Raw genomic sequence first — 21,413 nt, forward strand, 5'->3', positions numbered from 1 at the left:
CCTGAATCTGCCCATTCATATATATTTTATTTATGTGTATTTATTTCTACACCAAAGCACATGACAATAGAGACCCCAGAAGAACAATATTCACGATTCTGAAGATGAAAACAGAAATATTGTAGATGAATATGATTACACTCTGTCACTGACGGGATATATTTAAAATAAATGTTGGCAATTTTTACAGCTAACGGCTATTATATATAGTAGTTTACTATAATCTGCCGGTTACAGGGCGGATCCTTAGGGAAACACACATTTTCAGCCCATTCTCACCCCCAAGGCATCACCTGACTGACGCCTTGGGAAGCATTTGACCATGCTTCAATATCTGACGCTTTTGGCGCCCTTTAGCGTCAGACAGATGACGCCCTAGGATCGCGTGTAACCCTACCCTTACCCCAGACCTAAACCTAACTGCGTGCTTTCCTTTAGCGTCAGTTATATGACGCCGTAGGATCGCGTCATGTAACCAGGGGTTAAAGGATTAGTTCACTTTTGAAAAAACTTTTGCTGATAATTTACTCACCCCCATGTCATCCAAGATGTCCATGTCTTTCTGTCCTCAGTCGAAAAGAAATTTAGGTTTTTGATGAAAACATTCCAGGATTTTTCTCCATATAATGGACTTCCATGGGAACCGGATGGTTCAAGGTCCAAAAGACAGTTAATAACTGTTTCAGATGCAGCTTCAAATGTCTTTAAACGACACCAGACGATGAATAAGGGTCTTATCATGCGAAACGATCGGCTATTTCAAAGCTTATTCCAAAAATGTAACTTTTCTAAGGACAAATGCTAGCCTTGCTCTATTCTGTGAGGCGCGTTTGTAACGTCACGTAATACGTAATTACGTTCAAAAGGTCACGGGCGACGTAGCCGGAAGTACAGAATCAAAATCGTCCGAGGAAACAATTTTCCTAAAAAAAAAAGTGTTGATCCACCTTAATATTCTGTACTTGAGCTGAATAGTAATGAGAAACCTCAGTGGAGAGCATTGGATAAACCACTGTTGACAGAGAACTGGGTTGATGTGAAATGGACAACACTTTGGAGTCATTGCCACCAATGTTTCTGTTTTAAACCCTGAAGTTGTGTCACGAATCACACACAGGACGACAGAAAATCCAATTTGCAATAGTTTGATGGGGACAATCCAAAACATAGACAGGCAGGCAGGGGTCAAATCCAAATAACCAAAGCAGTCCAGAAACAAGAAACAAAACATGAACAGACAAGAAACCAACCAGAAAGAGTGAGGACATCTAACAACGACGTACCGACAGGGTATAAATACGCAATGTGATGGGAAACAGCTGATGCAATGAATTGATGAGTGACAGACAGAATGCTGGGAAACGAAGTCAAATGTGAAAGACACCGTGAGAACGAGGACCTCTAGTGACAACCCAGGGAAACACAACCAGACTCTGTGAAGTTGCTTCTGATCGTCTCATTTTGTTTGTTTGGTGTTTGTTTTTCGATTGAAACCTTTATTTGATGCTTCAAAACATATTTGAGCTGTTTTCTGCGTGGAGATTTTTTATTTTGAGTTTTAGAGATCTCACTTTACTGATATCTAAGATGAAGAATCCTAATTGGTTTGTGTTTGTAGTCTATGTGTGAGATGACTCGGTGTTGTAAGGCAGCTTTGTGTTTTGTTTTTGAGGGGGACTAATATTTTTTGCACATTCAGTATAACAGTTTGTATATCTATTTTTGTGTGGTTGTAACCATTCTTACTTCTGAGGTTGTAAAAAAAAAAATGTGTATTGTTCTTGCCCACGACACATTAAGTGTAAATCTATTACTTTATTTTGTAATAAAGGTCTTAAAAAAAATCCTATCTCTCTCTCAATCTCTCTCCGTCTTCAAACACACTCCCCTCCCTCTCTAGCTGTAACACAGACCCGCACACAGAGACACACACACACTTCTGCTCTTATTCTCCAGTAAAGATGCTGCACAAAGTCCGAGATCAGGTCAAGAAACATCCTGGAGTGAGTATTTTAATTCAATTTGCCTTTTTACCACTTAAAAAAAAAAAAATAAATAAAAAAATTTTAATCTATAACAAGCATTAATAAGGAAATAAAACATAAACAGCTCATTTGATTCGCTTGCTAATATAATGCTAAAATACATCCTGAAGTCTCAATAATAATCTGAAATATAGCTGCGAGCAGCGATTGCGGGCCCAAGCCGGTGGCACCGCAACCCCGATGCCTTTAGTTACCCAAAGGCACCGGGATGGTGGTACCGCCGGCTTTGGCGCTTTATCGCTGCTCACATCTATATTTATATTTAATATAAAGCCGGTGGCACCGCCACCTTGGTGCCTTTAGGGTTATTCTGTACGACGTGTAAAAACGTAACCCCCGCTTTGACTATCAAAAAGAAGTGTATTGTAGAGCTTGCATCAATGCGGACTCGATGCGCTGTGCGCTGTAACTCCATGTGGCTTTAAGCGCATCATTCTCCACTCGGGATGCGCATAAGCGTTTTGTGCCACACTGTACTGAGCCTTTCATATCATAATGCAGTGACGCAATGACAGATTATTAATTGCCTTTCTTGTTCTGTTCTATCTATTATATGTTGATAATAGATAGGACAGAGCACTAAAAACCTCAAACAAAGCACTAAAAACTTAAGCTGTTTGCTGTGTAGTCTGAGAATGAGCTGTTTGATTTGCACCCTCTTCCTCTTCACTGTCCTCCATAAAAACCAGCTATTCAGGTCCATGTTGTTCTAGAAAGTTTGTATGTTGCTGCCTCAATTAACATCTCTGCTATACATTTAAAACATGGCTATATCTAAAATAATTTATCTTTTTGATTTTTGTTATCTTGTTTTTCATGAATATTTTACAACAATACAAAGAGCAATGTGTATTTTCCATTAATATAGTTTGTAATGGCTTTTTTTGTCATAGATTATAATCATATATTTTTTGGATTTGTTATTTATCTTTATAATGAAGTTGTCTGTATTAAGTAGATTGTGTTTAACACACACAAGAGTGATTTATTAGTTCAACACATAGTTATAGAAATTCTACTTTATCTAAAAAAACCCTGCACTTTATACACACACACACACACACACACACACACACACACACACACACCACACACACACACACATAAATACATGTAAATAAAAATCCAAAAAAAACAAAACATCAAATGTGTTTTTAGTCAGAGTATTATTTTATACAAAAACAAATATTTGTAATTCAGATAAGAATGAAGTTAGTGTTTTAAAATCTTAAGGAAAACAAATATATTGAAATATAGCACATGAATTTTAAATTCATTCAACTTCAATTACAAATACAATCTTACTTTTATTTAAAGCAAACTATACATTTAAAAGATGGGGGTTATATGCCTATTTTGTTATTTAAAAATATTGTTATGCAAAATTGTTATGCAAAAAGACAAGGACTTAGAGACAAGGACTTGTAGGAAAAATCGCAGCCAGCCACACACACACACACATAAACACAGACAACAGCCCTCCCCTCCCCACACAGACACACACACCCACACACACACACACACAGAGAGAGAGAGAGAGAGAGAGAGAGAGAGAGAGAATCGCAGGGGAAATAAATCCATTCAAACTACAATATCTGACTTTCTGTTGCTCAGAGCGAATGACTTTAAATTGGAAAGTTGATCGGCTTGACGAGAACAATATACGTGGTAAGTTTTGTAACTGTAGGTAAATTGAGCAAAGTTATAACACACTTTATGTGTCCTTTTTTAGTCATAAAATTCATTTCCTCGCCACGGCCAGACCGTTCGAGATATCAAAAATCCGTCCGGAATTGAGCATCCTCAATGTCTTGACTTCATGCACACCGAGTTTGGTTGTGATTGGTAAACACATGCCTTGTGATTTGATGTATTTCTCCTAGGACAATTATTCAAACAACCCATAATTCATAATTCATAAATAACTTCCATTTGAACTGTCATAAAACTTAGAGCACGAAAGTTGTTTGGCCTGATGTGATCTTTAATTGTACCGAGTTTCATATTAATTCATGCAAGTGTGTTTGATTTATGGACAAATTTTTGAATCCCAGTCCAGGGGGCGCTGTCGAGCCGCCCTGCCACGCCCGGTTACCAGCTTCAGCCCGGCCCTGATGGCCATGGGTTCTGACCCGTGTGCAAAGTTTCAAGAGTTTTAGAGGATGTTAAGGCCCCCGAAAATGCCAGAGAAGTTGCACACAGCAAATAAAGGGTTAAAATTAACCTGACAGGCGCCCCTCCTCTCACTCACACAGAGAGACACTGAGAGACTGGCAAAATTCTGAGATTTTCTCTACATTCAAACAAACATATCTGACTTTCTGTGGGTCCTAGCTAATGAGTGTCAATTAGAAAGTTGTTCGGCTCGAGGAGTACAATATACATACTGATTTTTGTAACTGTAGATAAAACTAACAACCCCACTTTTGTCAAAAGGTGGCGCTACTGAGCCCTCACCACACCCGTTTCTGAAACGTTGCACATGTCTACTGGCTAATAAATGTGATGTGTCTGTCGAGTTTCATGCAATTTGAAGCATGCTAAGAGTCTCAAAAGCATCCTAAAAGAATGGTAAAGTTTGATGCGTTGCCACGGCAACAGTTTCAAAGATATCAAGAATCCATTTACAGGTCTTCATCTGCCATGTATTTGCATTATACAGATGAAGTTTGAAGCAAATCGAGTTAAAATTAGAGGGTGATTTCAAAGCATTTTGAAAATGACACACTTCCTGCTGCCAGTTGGTGGCGCTATAACTTTGACTCACAATAGTCACATCCATGTGATCGTCCTCTTACAGCGAACACACTGCTGAAGTTTCATCAAGATCAGTTGATGTGTGCTGAAGTTATGATACACTTCCTGTTTCACTTTTCTCGCCATAATTTTGTTTCCTCGCCACGGCCAAACCGTTCGAGATATCAAAAATCCCCTCGCAAACTTTCATCCTCAATGTCTTGACTTCACGCTGACCGAGTTTTGTCGAATTTGGATCAAAGCTCTAGGAGGAGTATTAAAAATTCCATTGCGAGTGTTTTACGAACAACCCTAAATAGCTGACTTCCTGTTGGGCTGGGGTAAAAAGTAAAAGCACGAGGTATAGATGAAACGATGAGATCAACATGTGTACCGAGTTTCATATTATTACATGCAAGCGTGTTTGATTTATGGACCAAGTGTTCGGACCCCGTTCCAGGGGGCGCTGTCTAGCCCCCCTGCCACGCCCGGGTACCATCTTCAGCCCGGCCCTGATGGCCGCGGGTTCTGACCCGTGTGCAAAGTTTCAAGAGTTTTTGAGCATGTTAAGGGCCCCAAAAGTGCCCGAATAGTCGTATAAATAATAATAATAATAATAAATATAGCTGCGAGCAGCGATGGCGGGCCCAAGCCGGTGGCACCGCAACCCCGGTTCCTTTAGTTACCTAAAGGCACCCGGGTGGCGGTGCCGAAGGCTTTGGCCCTTTCATGATTAAATGTTAAAACGGCTTGCCATACTCTGTCATTTCGACTAGTCAAAATTATGTTACAGATATCTTAAATGATAATACAAACTATCCAAAATGTAATTACGACTAGACAGAAAGACGTTGTTGATATCTACAATGTTAATTCCGAATAGGCAAACTTAGCTTTTAAATGTTAAAAGGGCTTGCCATACAGGGACGTAGGCTCAGAGAGAGGCTCACCATATTCAAACCAAAATATCGGACTTCCTCTTGGTCCGAGCTAATGACTATGTATAGAAAGTTGTCCGGCTTGAGGAGTAAAATGTATATACCGATTTTTGTAACTGTAGATAAAACTAACAACCCCACTTTTGTCAAAAGGTGGCGCTATTTAGTCCTTGCACCATGCCCGTTTCTGAAACTTTGCACGTCTACTGGCTAATAAATGTGATGTATCTGTTGAGTTTCAAGCAATTTCAATTTCAATTTGACTGTTAAAAAGAAGTGTGCCGGTTAGATACTCAGGATCGGTATCGGCTCTGACACTGCCATCTTTGACGAGGCTGATTCAAATTCTATATTGTGCATATATACTATTCTATGTAAGGCACAAAGGCACAAAAACTTTCTAAAGTACCATTAAGTTTTTGTGTACTGTATTATAAGTGTTCTGAAGCTATTATGTGATATAGAAATTAATATTTAAGTCATTAAATTCAAGAACACGTAAACTTTTCCCTCTCTGCGCCTGTCAGTCATTCTCCATTCAGCATTCAAACAGCACGTCGCATTCGGTTACAGTCAATGATGAAACGATCTTCAAGATGATTCAATGTTAATCCTATTATACTGGGTCTTTAAGATAAAGGTCTAAAGGTCTATATTTTCGAATGAAGAAACTTTTTCTTGCTGGACTTTATTGCTGTAACTTAATCGTGTTACTTTCTACCGGGTGTCAGACGCTGTCGGTTAGATCACAACACTAGAGTCAGAGCACTATAATTGTTCTTCACGCACACAGTAACTGAAATTTAAAACCTTTAAAAGAAAAGGCTCAATAAACTATTGCATAGATAGATAATGTATAATACACTGTTCATAAATATGTATTTCCTTTGTGCTTTGAACTTTTCAATACGGACTCACTGCGCTGTAACTTCATGTGGCTTCAAGCACATCATTCTCCGCTCGGGATGCACATAAGTGCTTTGTGCTGCACCGTATTGGAGCCGTAATATCATAATGCAGTGATGTAATGACAGATTATTAATTGCCTTTCAATTATATGTTGCTGCGTCATTAAACATCTGTCCTATGCATTTCAAACATTTATAGCAGCCATGGCTATATTTTTTTATGATTTTTGTTATCTTGTTTTTCATGAATGTATTTTTCAAAAATAAGAGCAATGTGTATTATCTATTATTAATATGGTTTATAATAGCATTTTTGTCATAGATTATGACAAAGTAATCATATGATCCACCAGCGAGGAACCAGCAGAACAGAGTGAACATTCATTCTGTTTAGTTCAATCCTACTTAATAGGAATTTATTTAAAATGCTCGCTCTACTCCACACCATTAATGTGTTGTGCGGACATCCGTATTTCGACTTTCGGTTTTAAGTAAGCGATTTAAAAGCTCCCAAGTCCCAGCGGAGTCACACGTTGATTAACCGGTGGGAATATACACAATAGGCCTACCTGATATTGAACACAAGAGGGCAGTATAGCACTACGTATGACTCAGATTATTATTTTTTTATGAATTTTACAACAATTCTGGCTGTTTTTGAACGTAAACATAATTCTTAAATGAAAAAAAGGAAAAATTGGGGAAGTTATAATATTTGTATAATTTAATTTAGAAACAAATGATGTATAATTACATTTTTAGAAGATATGAGGCTTTTAGTGTTTACTTTTTTGACATTACTTTAATCTTTTGCCATAGTTGCACATGTCTACTGGCTAATAAATGTGATGTATCTGTTGAGTTTCAAGCAATTTCAAGCATGCTAAGAGTCCCAAAAGCATCAAAAAAGTAATGTTATAAGTAATGTTAAAGGTAATTAGTTATAAGTAATGTTAAAGTTTGATTCGTTGCCACGGCAACAGTATCAAAGATATAAAAAATTCATTCACAGGTCTACATCTGCCGTGTATTTACATTATACAGATGAAGTTTGAAGCAAATCGGTTAAAAATAAGAGAGTGGTTTCAAAGCATTTTGAAAGTGACACACTTCCTGCTGCCAGTTGGTGGCGCTATAATTTTGACTCACAATAGTCACATCCATGTGATCGGTCTCTTACAGCGAAAACACTGCTGAAGTTTCATCAAGATCAGTTAATGTATGCTGAAGTTATAACACACATCCTGTTTCATGTTTCTCGCCATAATTTCGTTTCCTCGCCACGGCCAAACCGTTCGAGATATAAAAAATCCCTTGGCACCTTTTCATCCTTAATGTCTTGACTTCACGGTGATCGAGTTTTGTCGAATTTGGTTCAGTGTTCTAGGAGCAATACTTTAAATTCCATTGCATGTGTTTTAAACACAACCCTAAATAGCCGTCTTCCTGTTGGGCTGGGGTAAAAAGTAAGAGTGTGAAGTAGGCTATATATGAAACGATGAGATCTATATGTGTACCAAGTTTCATATTATTACATGCAAGTGTGTTTGATTTATGGACCAAATTTTCAGACCAAGTTTATTGACCAAGTTAATCTGATTAATAAACTAATTATATAAAACTATTGTCAATGCACTACAATTAAACTAGTTATATGTCTTTACTTATAAAAAATAAAAATAAAAACTTATTTAAAAAATACCAGGCTTGAGAAATGTATTTTCTTTATGCAGGCCATACACACAGCAGTGAAATGGTTAAGCCCCCTCCCCCTGCACACTCACTCACACACACACACAGACAGGCAAAGACAGAGATGTAGGCTCAGATTGAGCAAGACCACATTCAAACAAACACATCTGACTTTCTGTGGGTCCTAGCTAATAAGTGTAAATTAGAAAGTTGTCCGGCTCGAGGAGTACAATATACATACCAATTTTTGTAACTCTAGTTAAAACTAACAACCCCACTTTTGTCAAAAGGTGGCGCTACTGAGCCCTCACCACGCCTGTTTCTGAAACTTTGCACATGTCTACTGGCTAATAAATGTGATGTGTCTGTCGAGTTTCATGCATTTTGAAGCATGCTAAGGGTCTCAAAAGCATCCTAAAAGCATCCTAAAAGAAGGGTAAAGTTTGATGCGTCGCCACGGCAACAGTTTCAAAGATATCAAGAATCCATTCACAGGTCTACATCTGCCGTATGTTTACATTATACATATGAAGTTTGAAGCAAATCGGGTAAAAATAAAAGGGTGATATCAAAGCATTTTGAAAGTGACACACTTCCTGCTGCCAGTTGGTGGCGCTATAACTTTGACTCACAATAGTCACATCCATGTGATCGTCCTCTTACAGCGAACACACTGCTGAAGTTTCATCAAGATCAGTTAATGTATGCTGAAGTTATAACACACTTCCTGTTTAGCGTTTCTCGCCATGATTTCGTTTCCTCGCCACGGACAAACCGTTCGAGATATAAAAAATCCCCTCGCAAACTTTCATCCTCAATGTCTTGACTTCACGCTGACCGAGTTTCGTCGAATTTGGATCAAAGCTCTAGGAGGAGTATATGACATTCCATTGCGAGCGTTTTACAAACAAACCTCAATAGCCGACTTCCTGTTGAGCTGGGGTAAAAAGTAAGAGTGTGAGGTATAGATGAAACGATGAGATCAACATGTGTACCGAGTTTCATATTATTACATACAAGCGTGTTTGAGTTATGGACCAAGTGTTCGGACCCCGTTCCAGGGGGCGCTGACGAGCCGCCCTACCACGCCCAGGTACCAGCTTCAGCCCAGCTCTGATGGCCGCGGGTTCTGACCCGTGTGCAAAGTTTCAAGAGTTTTCAAGCACGTTAAGGGCCCCAAAAGTGCCCAAAAGGTAGTAAAATAATAATTATTATAATAATAATAATAGTAAAGAAAAATAATCCCAAGGAAAACAATAGGGCCTTCGCCCTTTCAGGGCTTGGGCCCTAAATATATAATATATAAGTAGAGTGTTGCATGGCCTGTAGGACTAAACACTTTTATGGCATTAATTAAAAAAAACTGCTAACAATGTAAAATTAGTACACTCATCTTCTGTGAATGCTCTTCAAACATTTCAAAATGTTAAACTTAAGATAAAAATGACTTTGAAATAAGATGATTGGAACTGGGGGGGGGGAAAACATATTTTGTCACAATATTTCGATTGGATTCAAAATATAAAGATCTTATCTGATGGCAATCCAGACCTTTTATTTTATATTATTTATAACAACCATAACAAACCGTAAATCGTGTGGTCTTCCACAGCTCGTCCCGCAGTTTTTCTTCATCTGTCTGGGAATGGGTGGAGCGTTCCTGTATCTGTTTCGTCTGGCCAGAGGACCTCATGTCACGTAAGGAGATTATTACATACATTAATGGGGAAAGCGTATGAGCACTGCCATTTAAATACACGTTAAAGGAGTAGTTCACTTTAAAAAAAAAAAAACTTTTGCTGATAATTTACTCACCCTCGTGTCATCCAAGATGTCCATGTCTTTCTTTCTTCAGTCGAAAAGAAATTAAGGTTTTTGATGAAAACATTCCAGGATTTTCTCCATATAATGGACTTTAATGGGAACCAAACGGTTCAAGGTCCAAATGAGAGTTTCAGTGCAAACTGTTCAAAGGGCTTTAAACGATTCCAGACGATGAATAAGGGTCTTATCAAGCGAAACGATCGCTCATTAATAAATAAATAACAAAGTTTAAGTTTTATAAGCTCAAATGCTCGCCTTGCTCTGTTCTGTGGTGCGCTTTCGTGACTCTCCTGTTCGAACTCGTTCATCAAAGTGAACAAATCTTTATTTGAGTCATTTGGTTCATTCAACGAACGAAATGAATGAATTGACTCGAAAAAAGATTCATTCATCGTCTGGTGTCGTTTAAAGCCCTTTGAACAGTTTGCACTGAAACTCTCATTTGGACCTTGAACCGTTTGGTTCCCATTGAAGTCCATTATATGGAGAAAATCCTGGAATGTTTTCATCAAAAACCTTAATTTCTTTTCGACTGAAGAAAGAAAGACGTGGACATCTTGGATGACATGGGGGTGAGTAAATTATCAGCAAAAGTTTATTTAAAAGTGAACTACTCCTTTAAACTGATTCTTCTTGGTTATGAAATTTTAGATAATTCATTTGATTCTATTATCAAACACCATAAAATGGCTATAGACCTTATTCAGAGCAGCGCCATGACAGGTATGATAGTGAGGCTGTGAGGGATAGACTTACCGTGTTTCCAATGGCATCCGCTGTAAAAAGCTGAATAAAGCGGCTAGATTACTTACAATTTTCCACAGTTTACATTGTCGGGAGTTTTTTGTCAACTGAAATTTCTTGGAAAGATATTTTTCCAGTGTTTCATGAGCAGAACAATCCGAAAACACATTAAATAACAGTACAGCCCATTGAAGAGATGCAAGTCTATCCCTCACAGCTTCGCCTTCATTCTCATTAAAAATCAAAGATGGCGCTGCCGTGAATAAGGCGTATTTGATGTGTGAAATGCAAAATAAGGTATTAATTTATCCCCAGAGTAAGCATAATTTATATCTAACTGTGTCATAATTCAATACGTGACGCTGAAAATGAATGCTTGATCTAATTTTAATTTTTACAACTATTAAACTTTAATTTAGAATAATAAACAATTGAGACATTATAATTTGTTGACTTTGTTGCCATCACTGTCAGATACAAAATGTGATGTTTAAAAAAGTGTGGCTTATTTGTAATATGTCTTTATGTTTTGTCTGTTGACAGCTGGAACAAAAGCAGTAACCCTGAACCCTGGAATCAGCTCAGTCCCGGATACCAGTACAAGGTACATGAGCACATCACACAGTATCAGTCGTGCTCAGGTCGGGGGTCAAACCTATAGAGGTACATGGGAGACTAGTCTATAACATAACAAATATCACCTTCGACATCATTCTCATTTGCTTCAACGGCAAAAGGAATTTGCACTTCCATGACTTAAACAATATAACGGTTGATAATAGCTGAAGACAGCAGAAGTCAAAAGAGAGAAACTCACTTTTATATAATTTAATTCTATGGTAATTTAGCACAAAGCTTAATGTTAAAGGGTCCATTCTTGTTCTCTGTTATAACGTGATACTAATATGCAAGTCAAAGCGGTAACTCTTAATAAATGAACAACTACACAGGAACAAATGAGTCACACACTACTATTCTAGAACTATTAACTAATGTAATGGAAAAATGTTAACAGATCAGTAGAGTTGAGAAGAGATGTGTTTGTGAACTGCTGTGTCATGTTTGGGTATCTGGGGAGGTGGCCGAGTGTGACACTTCAGGAACATATGGGACATGACCTTTGACCTCAGGCCTATGATAGTCTGAGATAAACATGAGTGTACGTGACAGTGGCTCTCTTATCGGAGAAGACAGACAGAAGCAGACGAAGACCTTGAACCATCTCTTCCTGAATAAATAGAATAAATACTTCTCTTTTAATAAAAACTTGTGTAACACTTTACAATACGGGTGCACCAATATGCATTAATTCATGTTTAACTAATGCACAGATAATCATGAGTTAATGTATAACTAATGAAGAACTAAACCCTTAATTAATGATTACTGCGTCAGCAACTAATAAAGAGTCAATATGATTAATAGATTAAGTAATACATGAATTTCTATTAATTCAACGTGCCATTATGTATAAATTCCTTAATAACATATTTTATTAACTAATAGTGTAAATTAATGTGTTAATTACCACAATTAGTCAAAGCTATGCACTTCAACTTCCAGTTGTCTGCTTTAAGTAATCATTAGCTAATGATTTACAAAGGTATCATTATACTATGACTTTACTCGATGGGGCACATCATTATTAACTAGTCATTTAGTAATTTGCACATATAGACTCTTTATTAGTTCATTAATTAATGGTTTAGTTCTTCATTAGTTATACATTAACTCATGATTATCTGTGCATTAGTTAAGCATGAATTAATGGATATTAGTGCACCCGTATTGTAAAGTGTTACCCAACTTTCCAATCAACCAAACAGATTTGAGGGACAAGTTTACAGTTTAGAATCAGGGTGAAGTACTTAAACATCAGTGTTATTCACCTTTCATTACCCTCTGATTTTAGGGAAAATTTTATGGGTGGGGCTAGGTTTTGGGGTAGGGACTACATTTTGGGACAGGAATGTTGATCTCGGGCCGTGTCTTACTTGGCAAAATCACGGTGACCAGGAAAGCCCCTTATCCGTGTGAGCGACACATATGAGGTGTTTCTCCCTCCTAAATTGTTGCATTTCTTAGTGGTTTATAATCCTGTGATACTTTTGCCTTTTATGAGTTTAATAAAGAACTCTGTCTCGTCTTCTGTCCAAACACACCCCGCCATCTTTAAAGAAAGATCATGTGACTTTTCCGTACGAATGCGATTCAATTCGCAATTTGAAGGGTAATGGAAGCGCAGCGAGTGACGCTCTTTACTGAATGTTGTGGACAGGTTAATTGCTTGTTTCCTTGCAAAACTATTTAAAAAAAAAACAACAACCTTCAGTCAACATTAAAATAAAAAACACAGTACAATACAGTACAGAAAATACAAAATGCCATCAGCATGTTTTTCATGTGTAGGTTAATGGGTTAGTTGGATTTAATATTTTAAGATTTGAAGAGTTCAGATGCAAAAGCCTCTAAATGCCATTTGAAATTTTCTTCTAGAATGATCATTTTTATCAAGCTTGTATATTTAAGTTCAGTGATTTCACTTAAATGGCAATGATAATTACCTATTAATTGTTATTTAAGTGAAATTACTGAACTTAAATATACAAGTTTGACAAAAATCATCATTAAAGAAGAAAATTTCAAATGGCATTTAGAGGCTTTTGCATCTGAACTCTTCATTTATTTATTTATTTTTAAATAATAATTTGTACAACAGTATAGCACTTTCTCTTTGGCAACCATTCTGTGCAATACATGATCAAGGGAATGTGCCGTCATTTCAGACAATCCAGCTGCTAATATATGAGTGAAATTAAAATATGCACAAAGATTGGAATGATGGCAAATGCTGATTTGAGTGCTTGCGAAAGGTTCACTGGTTGACAAGCCGTCGTTCCTGCTGTCAGATGTATGATCCGCTCTAAATTTGACACTTCCTAGCCTAGAAACATGACAGAAAACAGCCATAGTAATACAGACGCAAATTAAACTGCTCTATATAACATCACTGCCTGTCTCGTCCTGCCATACAATCAACACATGTTATCTTTCTCCCATCTTTAGTTTATGGCCATTAACACAGACTACAAGAACCTGAAGAAGGAAGGACCAGACTTCTGAACACGTCATGGCTCAACTTTCATCAGATGCCCTTTACCTCAGCAGTACAAATACAGACAATAATAAAAAAAAACGAGGAAAATAAAACAAATGTGGGACGATATTTGAAATGAAGACCTGTTTTCTAACTAGTTTTATATCTTCACAACACACACTGGGAGACGTGCCTATTAACATGAAATGAAGAGCTGATGGGTGTTACTTTTGTTTATGTGCTTTAGACAGAAACCCCTAAAATTGCAGAGATAACATGACCTCCCCCTAGCGAGCATGAGAAAGGGCGAAGGGAAGACGAGCAGATGTTTGATTTCTGTAAACAGAACCTGAACAGCAAAGACTCATGGGAAGGAGCTGAACTTCCTCTTAAGTCTGGGATTATTTGGGAAAGCAGTTCATTTCAGAGTGACACACATGTTTATCTGTCTCTCTCTCACTATCTTTCTATCTGCACGTATTACTGACTTATCGTCACCATCATACAACACACGTTCTCCTCGCTGACTTGGCAAACCGTACAAACAAACACAGGAAATAGGCAGCCATTAGACTCGCAGTGTTTACTCTCCAGAGTATAAAGTATAAAGATGCTTTACTCATAACTTTACTCATATACAAGATTTTTACATTTTAACAGAAGTTTAGCTAAACATGCCACTATTTGGTCCTTTTTCAGTTCACGAGTTCATAATATTGAGAAATATTGATCATGGTAATTTGTTCATCCATGTATTTCCATTTTTAAAAAACGACCACAAATAATTTCATTTGAAACGTTTAAATTACTAAACAATTAGGAAACTTTTTTGGGGGGAAACGATCCATAAAATATAGGATAATCATAAAAACATAAGACAATGCGGGTTTAAACTAAAAGTATTAGTGACATTTGTTTACCAGTTCACAATGGCCTTTTTAGCATATGCATTTAATCTACTGTCTAATCTAAAGTGACGCTATAATGGGTTCACACACTGTGAGAGGAAATGTTACGTTGCTGGTTTGCGTAGAGTTTAGTGTTTGTATTCCCTGTACATTTTTGATGCATTTGAGAAATATATAATCTGTGTTTTGTGCAAAATGAATAAAGAAAAAAAAAAAATCTACATCTGTCCAGTGACGATCTATATTCAGAAACTTTATATTTCATTTATTTTTATCAGATTGCAAAACCAAATTCGAATTACGATTCGCTTAAACCTGAGAGGTTTTTCCTTTGAGTTTTCCGCGTAGAGACAACCCAGACAGCAAACTGACATTGAATCAACGTGGAAAGACGTCTCTCTTAACATTGAAACAACGTTGATTTTGCTCATCGAATTAACGTTGAACCAACGTCAGACGCGGCATTCTTCAAAGCTAAATGAAAATCGAAAATTGGTTTGCTTTCATAACGTTGAAACAACGCGTTGATTTCAAGTTGATTTTGACGCGTCTGACGTTGGTTCAACGTTAATTCGATGAGCAAAACAATGTCAGATCAACGTTGTTTCGATGTCATGTTTCCACGTTGATTCAATGTCAGTTTGCTATCTGGGAACACCATTGTCAACAACTAAAAACGCTGTATTCTGCCGCCAGGCCATTAGATGGCGGTGAAACACTACAGAACTAACACAGTCTCATCCCAAGTCGTCATATAACTGACGTCTTGGGACGTCTTTTGACCATACGTCAAAATCCGCCTTTTTAGGGTACCCTTAAACGTCGGTTAGTTGACGATCCCGGGCCGTCATACAACTGACGCTTTACCTTTAATGTCGGTTAGCTGACGGTGTAGGTTTAGGTCAGGGGTAGGGCTAGGATTAGGGTTGCCGCGGTGAGGAAAATTTCCCACCGGTTAATCGACGTGTGACAACACCGGTAATCCCGGTGTCACCGTGGAGGGCAGGGCGGGGGGGTTAAATAGCTTTTAAATGCGTGCGCGTTATACTTTCACTTTCGAAATAAGCGTCAATTGCTTGAATGGACAAAAAAAAAAACAACTCGCTGATAATAAAACTTTTATTTATAGACTTTTATTAGCATAACGAACGAATAAAAATAACCCCATGCATAGGCTGAAAAAAGTGAAAATCGGCAAAATGTGGGCCCAAACAAATAAGAACCATAAAACGTTTATTAACGAATAAGAAAATAAAATAGGCCTAAATAAATTACACAAAGTTTAAATGAGATAAAACCAATTAAAAAGAGACGAATATAAAATAAAAACTTCAAAACGGACCTACATAAATGACATACTTTCACTTTCGAAATAAGCGTCAATTGCAATTCAGCGTCAGTTGCTGGAATGGACAAAAAAAAAAAAAAAAGCAACTCGCTGACAATAAACTTTTATTTAGACAGCACTTTTATTAGAATAATAAACGAATAAAATATAGACAGAACTTTTATTAGCATAACGAACGAATAAAAATAACCCCATGCATAGGCTGAAAAAAGTGAAAATCGGCAAACTGTGGGCCCAAAAAAAATAAAACGTTTATTAACGAATAAGAAAACAAAATAGGCCTAAATAAATTAAACAAAGTTTAAATAAGATAAAACCAAATAAAAAGAGACGAATATAAAATAAAAACTTTAAAAAGGACCTTAGCCTACATAAATGACAGCACTCTAAAAAAAAAGTAAAACACTATAAATTGGCATTTATTAACATTAATATATATTGGCCAAAATATTGCCAAACAGGCGCTTTTGCATTGCGTTTTGACACCAAATCTTCCGCCATTATCTTGCTTTTCTGTAATTTGACTCGTTCTCGTCTCCACACGTGCTAAATGGAATCCTGATGCTTGCTGATCTGTGACGTGACGGCACGCGTTGCGCAGTTCATTTTTAATTATAATGCTCTCTTCAGAACTAAATAATTGAAAATTATTATTTTTAATTAATTCAAATAAATATTTTAGCAAAAACGAATACTTAAAAAAAAAAAAAAAAAGTCAAGACATCGCGGTGTCACGGTGGGAAAGTGATGTCACCGGTGATGGGGCTTAAAACCGGTAACACCGTCAACACCGTCTATCGCGGCAAGCCTAGTTAGGATCCGATAACGTCATCTAACCGAAGTTTAAAGTCCCCGTGAACCGGAAGTTGCAAACGATTTTTCTCCAGTGCTGTGACGTATTTCCAAGTGAAACGTAATATTGAACAGAGGGCAGGGTTTTACTCTAGCGCTCCACCTCTCCATCTCTCGCTCATAGCAAACTAACGGTTTGAGGGGAGTGGTTAAGCGTTTCCCCACCCAAACTGTGAAACCTACGTCATCAGAAAAAGAAACCGTTCCAGACCGGAAGAAACTTTTCAGATTTTGATTAAAGATTACCAAGGTAAAACATTTTTTTATATATATTTACTTGCACGGATTAATTGTTCACCACAAGACTAGTAATATGCGCTAACAAAGTAAATAGGTTCAATTTTGATTTCACAGGGACTTTAAGGGTACCCTAAAAAGGCGGATGTTGACGTATGGTCAAAGGACGTCCCAAGACGTCAGTTATATGACGTCTTGGGGTGAGACTGCGCTGACAGAACACATAATACGCATGTGCATGACGTCATCATCTTCAAAGATTCACGTTTGTATTGTTTACTAGATGACTGTTTTTTAACAACTCGCACTTTGAAAACCGTTTTCAATGGTTTAGATTATCAGGAACCCAAAACCCCGTTGTAGTGCAAATGAATGACCAAAACGCATAAAGTTTTCATTTTAATTTGAAAACAGTGTCGTGTAAACAGCCCCTTACATTGCATTTCCTAACAAAAAACTGAATGCATATTGCGACAGGAACAGTGTTTAACAGATCTTTGAGCTTGTTGATGTAGAATAGCTACTTGGCTAAATATGTGGAGGCCATAATGTTTGGCCTGCATACCAAAAAGCAGGTAACAACCACATGTTCCCCTTATCAGCTGTTTGATTGTGAGGCTAGGTACCGATGTGAGGTCCCTGACACCTGTGAGGTTAGCAGGCACGTGCAGAGGGTGGGGGGACGTTGGGTGCTCGAGCACCTGCCCTTTTGCCCCTTGGTGCCCAAAGTGCCCTTTGTCAAGACAAAATTTTCTCTCCTTTTTTTTGTATTTAAAGGCACTTTTGTGGATGCCTGCCCCATCTAACTAGTAGTAAAATTAATGAATAATAATTTAGCCGTAAATAAAATGACCCACATGATGACCTTTCACCTGAACTCATTTTTTAATTTCGCGCGGCTACGCGCATTCCCAGAGGATATCTTCAACTCTTGTGGCTGCTGTTTTATTCTCAGCGAAGTGATTTTGATGTTTGTTTACTTATTATTATTATTTTACTAGAACGACGTGAAGAGAGCATGCAGAGAGATGTTGTTTGTATTGCTGTGTGTAGGCTGTAGAAGTAACGTAGCTTGCTGTTTGAGGGAGAAAAGTTTCACGGGCGTGGAGGGGTGTTATTTGACTAAAAACTATTATTTTTACTTTGAACTATTGTTATTATTATTATTATTACAGTATTTAATTTACTTAAAAAACGTGGAGTGCCATAAAAAAATATTATCACAACTCTGGTAAGTGTATCACATAGGCTTACCAGTATCTTATGTTTTGTGTGCAGAAGCCTCTGTGAACATCTCCCCTAGTAACGTTACTATTGTATACTATTATTGTATTATTATAGGCTACTATTAGCAGCCTGGGCAGAATCTGTAGCTTTAGCAGGTCAGTGAACTAGTGAGCCAGTTCCAAACACTGTCAGCAATAGGGATGGCTCGATACCACAATTTTGGCTTCGATACGATACCAGAACCTAATACCTCGGTATCGATAGCACAGTTGTAAAAAAAAAAAAAAGTCTAAATTTAAGTGAATTGAAAATTTTTTATTAAACACTGCTTGAAACTCTCAACTACCATATGTGCAAAGAAAAGTATAAAAAAAACATCAAAATTTAAAATGTGTAGGTAAAATTATGATTTGGGGGAAAAAAACATTGATATTATACAATTAAAATAGGTTAATATCTATAATAATAGATTAATAGAATAATGAAATGACGTAAACCATTAGCTGTCATGCATCAACAGAGAATTATCAACATTTATTGCATTTATTCATCTTGGTTTGGTTACTGTTTGTGTTTGGGTTCATATTATGCATATAATGCATTGCAAAAAGTGATGTTATGATGTTAAACATTTATTAGGATATTACATTTTTAGGTGATTTTATTACTGATTGATCTAGATTAATCAATGCTATATTGTTAGGCCAGGTTCCTTAGTGAATGTTGACAAATGTAGCTCAATTAATATTATTAATATTTATATTACTACCATCTCTCTCTCTCTATGGGTCGCCACAGCGGCAGTAATGACATTCATTTTACTATCACTTTTATGCTTTATTAATTCAAATCAAATGAATATATGTGTTTGAAATTGCAAAAATGATGAGCTCATGAGACGTAAACTGAATTGGTTCTAGCGTGTCATGCAAGAAGATTTGAGCTTTCGTGTTTACCGTATCATATTTAATTGATAAGCTCTTATTTATGTGCGCTGTTCAGTGTTCAATAAAAGTCTAAATTAAATCATTTGAATGATGAACTCACCCAATGTTGCCAGGGTGGCGGTTTTCCCGCACAATTGGGCTATTTTAAAAAAAGAGTTGCGGGAAAAATTATGGAGTTGCGGGTTGCGTTTTTTTGGGCTATATTTATTATGTATTGCGGCCACAAAAATAATAATAATTAAATTGTAGACAAAGAAAAAATTAAAAGGGAACCGTTTATTAGTGGGTATTGTTGATCCCCGGGAATGAATATTTGGCAACAACCACTGACTGTGGCGGGCGCTATCATAGATGGGCGCTATGTGCGGGCGAGTGGACGGGTCTCATGTGTTTTTGACGTAACATCACAAATCTAGCATCATCACATCACCTTCGAAGTGTTCCAAATGATGATAGAAAAACGATCTGCAAATATTGCAAATGTGAAATCAGAGTTCACCACAGTGATCTAGTAGCTTATGCTGTGAGTGAATAACATAAAAAAAAAAACATTTATTTGACACAGGCAAAGTTGCTTTCTAAGAACTAATGTTGCTGTGAAAGAGGAAGCTGGCTGCCCACGTTGCTTGTCACTCAAGCACTTCAACTGTTGATCATTTAGTGACTACTAGGGTCAGAAAATATCAGAGAGGACAAGTTCTTGACCTTTATTGTATGAGATTGTGTTTCAGTGTGTGATATTAAGATTTTGGGTGAGACAAAAGGTCAAAACTTTAAACTTAACACACACACATAACGTATATCTATGTATCTATCTATCTATCTATCTATCTATCTATCTATCTATCTATCTATCTATCTATATATTTTTTTTTTCTTCAAATAACCAGGTTAACTTTTATTTAAACAGGTGAAACTCGAAAAATTAGAATATCGTGCAAAATTTCATGTATTTCAGTAATTCAAATTAAAAGGTGAAACTTTTCATGATATTCAAAATTTTCAAGTTTCACCTGTATATAGAGGGAAAATATATACATATATACAAACATATATTTATATGTAAATATATATATATATATATATATATATATATATATATACACATAATTTTTATATGTTTTATATATAATACATAATATATATATATATATATATATATATATATATATATATATATATATATATATATATATATAAAATTGGGCTAGTTTTCATTCCATTTGGGCGGGTTTTGAGTTGTCATTGGGCTTGAAATATTTCTGGGACCTGGCAACCCTGAACTCACCAGTTGATCTCTTGAACAAGTCCGGATGAGCAACTGACGAGCGCTTTGGCAGATTTGATGTGTTTAATTCCATGGCAACACATTATTGAAAGCAAAGTTTGCAGAGTGGTGCATTGAGGTCTGTTTCTACACTATTCTCATTAATTTAGTAGGCAAAGTAATGCCTTATTTCACTCATACTGCTCTCTCTATTTATTAATTTCGGGCGTGTGAAAATCCGACTGAGCTTCATTTCCACCGTGTTCCTTCGGTTGCCGGTTTCGCGTGACTCGCGTCAGTTTCGGTAGCGCACTGCCGCCTAGTGGAGAACTTCGGAACAGCAGCTCATCAAATACCGAATTTAACAAAATGATGATATTGTACCGTTTGAAATTTATTATATACCGGTATTTTTGCAATACTGGTATACCGCGCATCCCTAGTCAGCAATCTTTACATCTTGTCATGGTCACATAAAAATGGTTTAATCAGCTAATAGCCTACATCTCTGTTTATTTTAATGTCTACTACAGTCTCAGATCAAATCCAGCAGTATCATCATCATCAGCAGCAGCAGTAACAACAACAACAACAACAACAACAACATCAACAGCAAAGGCAGCAAACTCACTTAAGGACTTTA

General features: G+C 36.9%; 1 protein-coding gene across 1 annotated transcript; it reads left to right on the plus strand.

Annotated features, from left to right (window-relative positions):
* The first annotated feature begins 1,887 nt into the window (after positions 1–1,887).
* Positions 1,888–15,092, plus strand: ndufa4l2a (NDUFA4 mitochondrial complex associated like 2a). The gene is made up of 4 exons (XM_039665806.2): positions 1,888–2,003; positions 9,932–10,017; positions 11,431–11,491; positions 13,954–15,092. Exons 1-4 carry the CDS (start codon positions 1,962–1,964, stop codon positions 14,008–14,010), a joined length of 246 nt encoding a protein of 81 aa, XP_039521740.2. The 5' UTR covers positions 1,888–1,961; the 3' UTR covers positions 14,011–15,092.
* The last annotated feature ends 6,321 nt before the right edge of the window (positions 15,093–21,413 follow it).

Source organism: Pimephales promelas, chromosome 7 (genome assembly GCF_988280905.1).
Source record: "Pimephales promelas chromosome 7, fPimPro1.hap1.1, whole genome shotgun sequence".
In the NCBI taxonomy this organism is placed as follows: Eukaryota; Metazoa; Chordata; class Actinopteri; order Cypriniformes; family Leuciscidae; genus Pimephales; species Pimephales promelas.

Coding starts and splice junctions, on each gene's coding strand:
- ndufa4l2a (XM_039665806.2), top strand. CDS start 1,962: ATGCTGCACAAAGTCCGAGATCAGGTCAAGAAACATCCTGGA. Junction 2,004..9,931: donor AGGTCAAGAAACATCCTGGA/GTGAGTATTTTA, acceptor GGTCTTCCACAG/CTCGTCCCGCAGTTTTTCTT. Junction 10,018..11,430: donor GCCAGAGGACCTCATGTCAC/GTAAGGAGATTA, acceptor GTCTGTTGACAG/CTGGAACAAAAGCAGTAACC.